Source organism: Sinohyriopsis cumingii, chromosome 10 (genome assembly GCF_028554795.1).
Source record: "Sinohyriopsis cumingii isolate HCF-2022 chromosome 10, ASM2855479v2, whole genome shotgun sequence".
Classification (NCBI taxonomy): Eukaryota; Metazoa; Mollusca; class Bivalvia; order Unionida; family Unionidae; genus Sinohyriopsis; species Sinohyriopsis cumingii.
The window spans coordinates 42,927,743-42,939,783 of NC_142970.1; the positions used below are offsets into that span (position 1 = coordinate 42,927,743).

Genomic DNA, 12,041 nt, shown 5'->3' on the forward strand with positions numbered 1-12,041 from the left:
CTGGATAGCAGACTTCCTAATAGATGGGAAGATACTGACAAAAGTAGGGGATCAATATTCAGATACATATAACCTAGAAAACAGTATGCCACAAGGTAGAATGCTTAGCCTCATTTTATTCACCATCATAGTAAATGACCTTGACACTATAATTAACAAAAATAAGGTAGATCTATCCCAATTTGCTGACGATAGTGGGATCTGGAAAGCAGCCAATCCAAACAGCAAAACAGTCATAGGGCAAATACAGGATGTGTGCGTGATGTGATTTTGATTTTTAACATAGCTTTAACAATTTTTCAGTCATATCACTACGATGTCTGCAATGTGGCAGTGTATAGTGATGTCTAGCACTGGGCCATCATGCTGCAGACAGGGAGCATGATGTCCCACCCAGTCACATCATCCTGACACCAGACCAACTAGTCCTAACACTAACCTCTTAATGCTGAACGACAAGCAAGGCAGCTGTTAGTACCATTTTTGTAAGTCTCTGGTATGACTCGGCTGAGTTTCGAATCCACGACCTCCTGCATCTGAGGCGGACGTTCAAATACAAGATAGTCTTAACCAAACAGGTTGGTGGGCAGATAAATGGGGGGGGGGGGGCAACCACGAAACGCTTTTAACAATATATAAGGCACTTATAAAAGCAAAAATAGATTATGGATGCCTAGTCTATGCATCAGCTAACCAAACATCACTTAATAAACTAGATTCCATACAATATAAGGCACTAATCATTTGCACTGGAGCAGTAAACTCAACCTCCCTAGAAGAGCCCCAAATACTGACAGCAGAACTACCAAAGCAACTAAGAAGAAACAAAGGCATATTATGATATGCCACACAAGTTTCGACCCACAAAACAAGTCACCCCACCAGGAAAATTATCCAAGAAAGTAATATTAAAAAAATGAAACCCCAACCACACGGTGCAAAATAAATTTATGAACTAACTAAAGATCTTATCCTATCCACTCTAAAAGCTCAACAATGCAGTTACCCTGACCCAACACCATGGATGGGAGGTAACCGTAATTGTAACACAATAGCCCTTACTTCTGGCAACAAATATGTACAGGATATAAGGTCAAATATATAAGCCGAGACAGAAAAAAAATACATAGGGTGCACCAACATATACACCGATGGCTCAAAAATTACAAAACCGTACAAAACTGCCGCAGCAGTAGTAAACCCTGAAACCAACACAGAATTCAGAGCTAGATTACCCGACACCTGCTCCATTTACACATCCAAATTCTGGGCCATTACTGAAGCTCTAAAATGGATCCAACTAACAAACACTAGACAAGCAGTTATCATTGGCAACTCCCTTAGCGTCATCAACTTGATTAAATCAAAGCACTATCGCAAGAAGCAACATCCTGAAGGAAACCAGCCACTTAATTAAATAAACAACAAACCTATAATAGAGTTCATGTGGGTGCCCTCCCATATCACACTAGCAGGTAACAATAAAGCAGACAAAGTAGCTAAACAATATCTCTGCGAACCTGACTCCATAGCCTCCAAGAATTGTATAGCATCATCAGAATTAAAATTGACAATAAGTGGCAATAACAACGTCATAGCAGCCAACAGGGACGCAAGCTATACTCCATACTAAATAAGTTCGCAAGACATATCAACCCACCACAACTCATTCGAAGTCAGGATCACAAACTAATCAATATGATACTAACAGGCAAAACTAAATTAGCCAGCAGCTTTGGGAAATATTTGACAATCAACATAAACTGAAATGCCCACACTGTCCACTCCAAGAAGATTTAGAACATGTTTTTAACACCTGCCACAGGTGTGGAACCCATATAACTAAACAACATAAAATAGGGTCCCCAATGACCCATCCAGATTTCCTCAAAGAACAAAACTTAAATAAGGACATTACTTACAAAAATATTATAAAACTCCTCACCAACTTTGGGAAAAGAAAGGGGGGGGGGGGGCATTTAAACAAAAGTGTATGACCCGCTAAACAATAAATAAATACCATTCAATTAATTACAACTAGGGGACAGGCTAACAAACTAAATGTAAGGAACAACAAGACCAGATGTCTTTGACACGTCTTAATGACCCGAATATTCGGCAATGATATCTGACTTATCTAAATAGATTTAGCCTGAAAATATAATAACATCACATAAATAAAACAAAATAGAAACATTTATCATAACTAGTAGACAGTCTAATACACTTAAAATTAGGGAATACATAGGATCAGAAGTCTTTGACTTGTCTTAGCGACCCAAGTATTCGGCAAAGATATGTCTTAATCAAATAGACTTTGTCTGAAAATACACTAACAACATACTAATAGCTTCATCCGAAAACCTAGGAAAATAAATCAAACATAAAGATAGATTAGCAATTACTTAGCCCAGCCATAAACCTGTAAAAAAAACATAATTAATGATTTATTTTTCTAGGGCACCACAATCCTACAACATGAAATTAAGAACACATTTTTTCCTATTGCAAGGTGACCGCAGATTGTATGTAGTACAACAAATGCAACTGCACTAAGGCACAGCCTCTCCTCAAGTCACTAAAATCAATTAGAACACCTAGATAAGACCAAAAAAAAACTAGAATATATAAGATGGTCTAAAAAGACCAAGACCATCAGGCCCATTGCACAAGGCGGCAAAGTCTATCAAGATAGGAAAACTTACTATAACCCCAAAATCAATACCTATAAGGTGGTCCAAACACCAAGAACCATCAGGCCCGGCTGCGCAATGTGACAACCAAATACCTAGCAAAACTAGTTAGACCGTAAACTTGAGAATATACAAGGTGGTCCAAACCCCAAGGGCCATCAGGCCCAGCTTGCACAAAAAGGCTCATCATCAAGCCTAGGAAAGTTTAAATAACCATACACAAATGGATGAACCCAAACCAAGAACCACCCCACTCAAATCAGATTCAATAAAGTTTAAATAAACCTATAGACTATCACTTAGCGATCACTGGTGCTGTGCTATCATAAAAAAAAATCAGCACATAATATATCTCCAAAAATCAGTCAACAGGACAATTCATTAACCTTTTGGCAAGGGAGTCAAAAGTTTATACCCTGAATAAACCAAGGTGCGTTCCTAGTGAGCAGTCTCCTCCCTGACCGTACCTTCCTCCTCGCCAGTGCCAGACATTAAATTATGAAATGTGCATAAAACATATTAAATACATGAAGGGAGAGGCACCTTTTCCTCTTCATAAACAATTAATTAACCCTCCGCATGGGCATAAAAGCCCAGGTGTCCCGATGTGACCTCACAGTGGCGATCAATCGCTACTGACGTCACATACTGCTTGGTTGACACCTAGCACAGGTAATGCAGACTGAATTGCTACCTTTAACTCAAGTGTGTGCTGGGTTTATCCCCACTTGATACAGCCTTACATTCGGGTCGCTAGGGTCTATGAAGCCAGTCATATTGGCCCTTGACCTGACGGCTCAATTAAATAGTGTATTTTATGCACAGTAATACGGGGGGGGGGGATGTGGCTCTAGTCTGCTTGGATTATAGCAGCAAAAACATATATAATGCACTCCAGGTAATATGGCATGCATCCGTCACCAGGGAAATGCCTGAAAATGAATATGTAAGAGCTTAAAATAAAATATGTAGAAAATAAAATGGTGGTCAAATTTGTACTTAAATGTGTACAATAAACGATTCTAGTTTTGTGTACAAATGACCACAGCATTGGGTACAAAATGACCAAACGACATAGGTAAGGAATGACCTGCTTTGTGTTCAATAAAACGTAATTGCTGCCATTCCTGCTATTTTCCCCAATGATCTGAATATTCCCTTTTATTATTCTGTATTGTTAAAACTTTTTAATAGGTACACTGTAACTTTCGTCTTGACCTGTAGCTTGTAAGATGAAAATTTGAAAAAAATAAATACTCTGATCAGACATTTTGTATCATAAAATATGTGCAGTTTAAAGCATCTGAGTTACTTCTGTTAAGTTAGTCTGGTACCCCGACCAAGTCCAACGAATCTAAAATGAAATCAGGATTCAAATCAGACACAGACAAGCCAGTATCTGGATTTTATCGCAAACAATTATAGTTATGTAATTTGTGCTTTTATGCTGTATGTCCATATTTTAAGGGTCATTTCCATAAAAACTTACTGCAAAATTGTAATGGTTGGCAGGCCTACAACTTATGTCTTAAATCCCACTGAAAGAATTTACCATATAAATTTACAATTCAGTAATTCTGATCAAAAGGTTTACACTGGTGATGATAGAGGTGATAAGCTTATGTACAGATATTGGTGGATGGACAGATGGAGGTGATAAGCTTATGTACAGATATTGGTGGTTGGACAGATGGCGGTAATAAGCTTATGTACAGATATTGGTGGATGGACAAATGGCAGTGATAAGTTTCTACACTGGCAGAAAATATTACTACATCCCCTTGCTATAATGGCAGGGGATCAAAAATTGCATTGCAAGTTCTTTCAAAATGTTTAAATTTATGTCAGTAAAGCCTTCGATAGATACATGAGTAATTTTGCCTGAATGCATTAACCCAGACACACAAAACATGTACACAGGACTGTGCTATGTACACAGGACTGTGCTATGTACACAAGACTGTGCTATGTACACAGGACTGTGCTATAATATTGCTGGCCTTTAGTCATACATGGTTGCAAATACGCCTACTCTACGATCAACTTAGTTTTGTAATATGCACTGTCCATATGACAAAATAGCTCTTAGAATCAGATTTGGAATATGTCTTGTTTTCTAATAAAATAAAGACTGCAAATAATATCTAAACCACTGAGTTATGTCATGCCACATAAAAAGTCTTCCTTTTGACAATCTAAAGAACATACCTCAAGGTATCATTAAAATATACTGAAAATCATGTCTCGTACAAGTTTTCCTGTGATAATCAAAACAACAGTCTTCAAGATAACATTGAAATCTCTCCATTCAGTCTTATACACACATCCAAGGTCACATCGTAACTATAAAATTGACATTCATAAAATTGGTACACTGAAATGATTAACTAGAATCTCGAGCATTTTCAGGATCTGACTAGGTGTAACATCCAAACACCAATATAGGTCATATGCATCTCAACCATTCCCAACAAATTTTACCCTGGCATTAACACCCCAACACCAACACTCAACCATTTTCAATATGTGTCCCTGGTGTAACATTACAACACCAATATATGTCATATGCATCTCAACCATTCCCAACAAATTCTACCCTGGCATTAACACCGCAACACCAACGCTCAATCATTTTCAATATGTGACCCTGGTGTAACATTACAACACCAATAGATTTCATTTGTGTCTCAACTATTTTTAAGGTTTGACCCTGACACAACATCCCAACAAAAACTATATCATCTGAATCTCAAGAAATTTCAAGATCTGACATTGGTGTAACATCCCAACACCAATATATGTCATGAATAAGATGAAGAACATAGGCTGTTGCATATTTGTTCATGTGATTACACAAAAAGTCCACAAATAGGGATGGCCTACCTTCAAGGTGTACATCTGTTCTTTGTGATTACACATAAGGTTAGCAGTTAATAATAGCCTACCTTAAAGTTGTACATTTGTTCTTAGTACCTACACGTAAGGTTCATGGACAACGATGGCCTACCTTCGTGCTGTACTATCCATTCCCCAGTGTCCAGAGAGATTTTGCAACAATGTTTATATACATTGATTCCCTCTGTACTCGTCCTCTCGGATATATCAACTTGATGTCCAAGGAGTCGCTTTGTTAATGTTGTCTTTCCAACCCCAAACTGACCAACCACCATGACTCTGCAGTTATAAACTTTCTCCTTTCCATCTTGCAGAGCCTTTTTGTACAACATAAGGGATTCATTATCCATATGAAGGATCTCCACAGGAATAATAGGGTCTGAAAACAGACATTATCAACAACATATGGATTAAGTAAGAAAAAAAAAAGTAAAACTGTTTCTTTTCATAAAGTTGTAATACAATTAAGGGGGAAAAAAGACAAACAATATTCACTCTCTTTCTAGGTACATGCACTACCGTTAGTGTTAGAAGAATTAGCAAACCCTTGTACCATTTGACCTGTTTGAACCTTATCTGGTGTATCCATATACAACTGTGAAACGTTTTAGCAACATCGCAGGAATAAAGATTCATTTTGCTGTCTTGTAGCATAATATTTGTTTCTATATTGAGAATATGCATTGCGTTGTTTTGAGAAAGTCCACTTTTCATCATTTGGTGTAGTGGGGGAGGGGGATGCTTGACTAATCTGAGACTCTGCCACTAATAAATAATCTTCCATGGACGAAAAACATAGGAAGTATTTAAAAGGATGTTTAGACGCTTGCAACTTAAATGTTTCATCTATACAGCCAAGTTTTAATCATACAGCAATAATAACTATTATGTCTTTATGGCAGCACTCTACATTCAGTATATACTTCTGAGAGAGGGCCTGGTATAATACAAGTTGTTTGTATTGGCAATGTACACACTGGAAATTGTGACTTTAATTTCCCTACATCTATGGTCATGCCTTAAAAATGTTACTTCACTTTCTTCTGTTAGGAAACCAATATTTCCTAGAAAATATGTTTCTTTGAGAATACTAACCCAATCATAATACTATCAGAATACTACTACTACCGCTCAGATCATGCCCTCCCAGACACTATGTTTAGCTAAAGGGAGCTAAAAATTGTATGCTGGCCTATGTGAGTCAGACAGAGTGATCTCCACTTAGGTATAAGACCTGGCAGCAAAGCCTGCAAACGTATCTGTTACTACTGAAGCACAAGGCACAGTCTATGGATGTAACTATGGGGAATGTAGGAGGGTGTATGTGTATTAGCATTGGGTAAGTATTCATGAAGAAACATATTTTAATAGGAAAAATTGGTTTCTTCTTCAGATAAGTTATCCAGTCATAATACCTTAGGATAATATGTAAGAGGTGGAAGTAGGTACATCCCCTTACCCATGTGATATTGTCCCCAGTACCCTACGGTTGAGACAGCTTCTAGATAAACCGGCTGGAAGGGACACCATCTGAACAGGCACGGTTTCAAAAGGGAAACACCCACCCACCCCAGCAAAATCCAGTGGAAATAGAGAAGCCGCATCTTAACCCTTTAAGCCCCGATCCCGTCTGTAGGCGTGATCCGGTTTCTGCATTCAATGGCCGATCCCGCCTGTAGTCGTGATTTTTTTACTGCATTCAATGGCCGATCCCGTCTCCAAGCGTGATGAATGTGTGTTAGATTCAACGTCTCTGATTGGTTAGAAATGGGTTTATTCCAAGAACTAACAACTGTTAAACCAATCAGAAATGATTTTACTTTCATTTGCGGAAATTTGAATTGTTCAGAAGCTAAGGGCTCCTGTTTTGAAAGCGGTTTAACTACACGTGTTCTGGTCATGAAAAATCGTAAATGATGGCGGACGTAAGAGTGATTTTTGATGAGAGCAAAAATGAGGAGTTTCTCGGGTTTGATCTTGAAAATACTGAGCAAGCTGAGGAAAGATATGTTCGGCAGTTGGATATTTTATGAGATTTCGATTCGGACATAGAAATTTCTGAGATTGAATCGTCCGAAGATGAGGATGCTGACAGCGATGATGATCGAGTTCTTGCGGATAAACGTTGCACATAATTTTGTAAATTCTGTATAAATAAGTCGTGAAAGACTTGGACAAATAGGGGAAACAAATGCATCACTGTGTAGACAAATTCATTTGCAATAAATGGTGAAACTTTCTTGGATTTTAATTGGATATGAGCAGAGAAATTAAGGTAAGAGTGAATGCATGTGCACGATGTTTACAAAATTTTTCAAACAGGTAAAAACTCTGGGGCACACGCAGCTAGACACAGCTTAGCGCTGCTGGGGCATAGCAGCAGTGATACTGATAACGGGTCTGGGGCTGAATGAGTTAAGAAGCTGTCAATCAATCTAAAAGGGTGACCTGTTGAGCTGCAAATATAGGTCCTACCATTTAGAACTGTGCCCTCTGGGATGACAAACTTTGATGATACAAGCCAAAGAGAGAATGGGCACTCTGATCTCCATCCCACAGCCTGAATGATTTGGTTAACAAACAGTTCTGGCTTAAATCTCACTTAATCGTAGTGCGTTTATTCCACTCACAGATAAGATGAAACTATAGTTTTGATGAAATGTGACCTGGTTCTTGCCACTGTCATCACTGGTCACATGACCATGACATCAGGTCCAATAGTCATGTGATATCATCAATAAACCCCCTTCCAATTCTTTTGTAGAAAACTTTGAAAATACTGTTTGACAAATTTCAAAAGGACACACAATTTTCGACATATTTATTCTGAGAGCAACGACCAGATACCTGTTGATGTTACAACCTGGACAAAGCCAGATTCATCCAGCAGTGAGCTTGTCAAGGTTGTGTCAAAGTAATACAACACAAACACCATTGTCCTGTGCTCTACAACATTAGAATGTGGTTTATTGTTGATATCACATGACTACTGGTATGCTCAGGAAAAAACTATGTATGGTCAAACTTGTATCTGACACCAGTCATTATTGTGGAAATACAAACGAAGCAGTTAATAAAATAGTGGTACTTATTGATGACTGAACAAAGTGAACTACAAGTTCATATAAAGTGAAACCTTAAATTAACTATCACATTAATATATTGCTGTTGTTGTTGTGGGGTTTAACGCCAAATATTTTCAGCACATGATAGGCTATGCATGGTGGTCAGTATTAATGGTGGAGGAAGAACCCGGAAAAACCCCAGGAATAACCACCGACCCACAAAAAGCTACTGGCAAGCTTTCTCACATATCCACATTGGCCGAATCATAGACTCGAACCCACACAGACAGAGTTCAGATGGCAGTAATCCATAACGTAGAGTGCTTTAGACCACTTGGGGCCCCTAAATATATTGTTGTAACGAAGCTAGTGATGTGGTGATATGGAGATATCCCTTTCTAAATATTAGACACACTCACTTGTCAAGCATTGTGCCATATTTGTTCTTGGTTGTGTCGATTTGATTGGAAAAAGGGTTTAGTTCATTGATATATCGACTTGATACTTCAGTGTATTATCTATTCATGGTAATATTTTTTCCGGTGCAAATGAAACTGAGACCAACAGTATGGTTTAACTTTAGTCACTTCTGCATTAATCTTTTGCTCTCATATAATGTTTTACAGGGGTTGTTTCAAAACAGGTTACTGATCTATCTATATATATATATATATATATATATATATATATATATATATATATATATATATATATATATTTAAATGGTAGTTGATTAATCGTTCTTAATAAATTGCAATCACAATACTGGAATCAGGTTACTTCAATGTTAACATTAATTACTATCATTATCACTGGTCTCAAGTGCCAATGGACTTTGAAACCAAAATTGTTCTGGTGTTGACGCCGTGCTTGTGCAGTGTTTGTACCATCTACACTACCCTTAACAAGCACAGAAGCAAGAAGAAGAAAAAAGAAGAAAAAAAATGGAGGCCCCATGACATGGTTTGGATCACCTATTGTTTTGCAAGAATGGTTGGTCCAATCTGATACAAGTGAGTAGTCTGGTACCTCAGGTGGCTCACCAGAGTATGTGGGCAAGAGTATACCTGTGGCAATTGATGGAAGAAATGGGGAAGGAGAAACTCTGTTCCTCTCTCTCCTCCATGCCCATGTGTGAAAAGAGGGCCAGATGACATGTCATTGCTGAAAATTGACACAGTAAATTATCTGGCAACAAAAATCCCCTTTACATGTATGCTCCCTAACAGGGTCATGTCAATATAGTCAACTATATCAAGGGCAACTTTTTTACTCTTGCTTTCTCCCATCCTCAATTCAACACTCTAATAGAAATGGAAACCAAAAGGGAGTGAGTGCACAGGAAAATAGCAATGATTCTTAGCAGCATTTCTAGCAAACAAAAATAAATGTGTCAAGTATGGAAGAAGTTAACACAACATTCCCAAGTTTGATGGGTCTATAAAGACGTGTAGATGCAATTTATCAACTTCTAGAAAAGGTATACACAGAGAGAACATTTCTGTATGTGACTTTTTACCAGTGCGCGAGAAAACAGCATGCAACCGACTTGCCATATTATGTCACCTGGATTGAAAATGCTCCAACAAATACCCAGTAATTTTTGCAATCATTAGCACTTGTGGGAAGATGTTGCTGTCATAATCACCTATATCTAAGGAGGCGCTGACCTTAAGTAGAACTGATTAAAGGTGGATGATGGCACTTGATACAAAATCTATACATTTCCTCTATAGCTACCGTGAACTGGATCCCGTCTATTCCGCTGTCAGATCAGCATTTTCTGGAATGTGATTCATCACCTTATCAGTGGGAATTAATCATGAAGTACAATCAACATACATCATTTTGCTCAATTTTGTATATATTTATACGCCATTAGTAGTGGTAATATTATGGAATGCTGGTCAGGCATGAATGGTTGGACTCGATTGGACAGCTTTTGAAGTAATGCTGATTCACTCTGAATTTCATAGGAATGATCATTCAGAGAAATCAGTTGGCCTACCCATCAGTCACATAACAGGCTTCGGCCAACTGTAAACATAACAAAGTTCATTTATATGGATGGAATGATTTGTTGGCAGTCAGAAAGGCATACCAAAGATGGTATATGCCTTGTGGTCTTGGCTGACTGGTGCAGCATGGCCTATGGTTGATACGACTGGTCGGCTATGTGGTTTGTTTGGAAGGTTGAATCACAAGTTGGAGCAAACAGAGTAACCATACACAGATCATTTGTATGGTGAGACAGATTAGCTGGCAGTGGAAACAGCATAACAAAGATAATATATGCTTTACAGTCTGGCCAGCTAGTGCAATATGTTTTGTATGGTCTGTCCATTTGTCCGTACTGTATTGATCAAATTGCAAATCTTCATATCCGGCATTTTTCCTTAATAATTGTATGCATGGACAAGGTCAAATACTGTATGTTCTCCTGCCTCATGGGTATGGTAATGTATAATTGTCAGCCATCATACCTCATGTACTAGCAAATGACACTAGCTTCTCAACATTGGTTACACTCAAGAGAAGTCAGTGTGAAATTTTAATATGTATGGTGCAAACTACTATTAATTCTGTCCACGGAAAGTACCACAACGATATTTTTGTGTAAAAGCAAGAAAACTGAACCGTTTGACGTTGTTTTAGTGTCACGATAAATTCAAAATCTCATGTTTATTTTTTTTTTTGTCATCTCGCTGATAGCCAGTAAATTTTTTCCTGAGGTTGGTTATAAACTCTCCTATGCAGCTGAGATATTTTTTGTAACTATATATACTGCTAAATACACCAAATTTAACCAGTTAACTTAATCGACATAATGAGCTTTTGCTAGGTCACCGAACGTGGTATCGCCACGATAATATTCCGGCGATGTGTATCCACTGGATGACAACGTAGTGAAACTGGCAACCAAGGAAATCTTTCATGCTGAAGCTCAAATAATCCACACCAAAGTGAAATGCAAACTATTTTCCTGAATAAGCTATCACATAATTAGGATGCCATAAGTTCCAGAAACCATAAATCAACATTTCTTGAATTACACTGCACATTATCTCACATTGAGTCCAGTGAGGTTGAAGTCTAATTAATGCTTTTAGCTCTCTCTGTGATTCATTGCTGGCCCTGTGATCTATCAACATCTTCTAGTAAACGTCGACACAATCTCACAGCCATTTATCTGACAGTTCTCCTGTAAACGAAGGAGGTTGCCCATGATATCCGCACATAATAATAGTAGTTTATTTTGTTTCTAACCAACCAGGAAATATTTCTAACGTTTCTTTGGACATGGTAATTATTTCATCCTAAATGTTGATTTATTGAAAATGTTTCTCATCCATAGAAGCAGAAGTGATAAGTAACTACCTTAAAATAT

General features: G+C 37.9%; 1 protein-coding gene across 3 annotated transcripts in view; it reads right to left on the bottom strand.

The window, feature by feature from the left end:
- Nucleotides 1–12,041, bottom strand: part of LOC149789934 (uncharacterized) — a 593,258-nt gene that overhangs the window by 545,864 nt on the left and 35,353 nt on the right. For all 3 annotated transcript variants that reach the window (XM_089972007.1, XM_089972006.1, XM_089972008.1), the window contains one exon: nucleotides 5,701–5,967. In XM_089972007.1, the coding sequence (XP_089828133.1) occupies nucleotides 5,701–5,967 (267 nt within the window). The remainder of the gene's footprint in view (nucleotides 1–5,700; nucleotides 5,968–12,041) is intronic.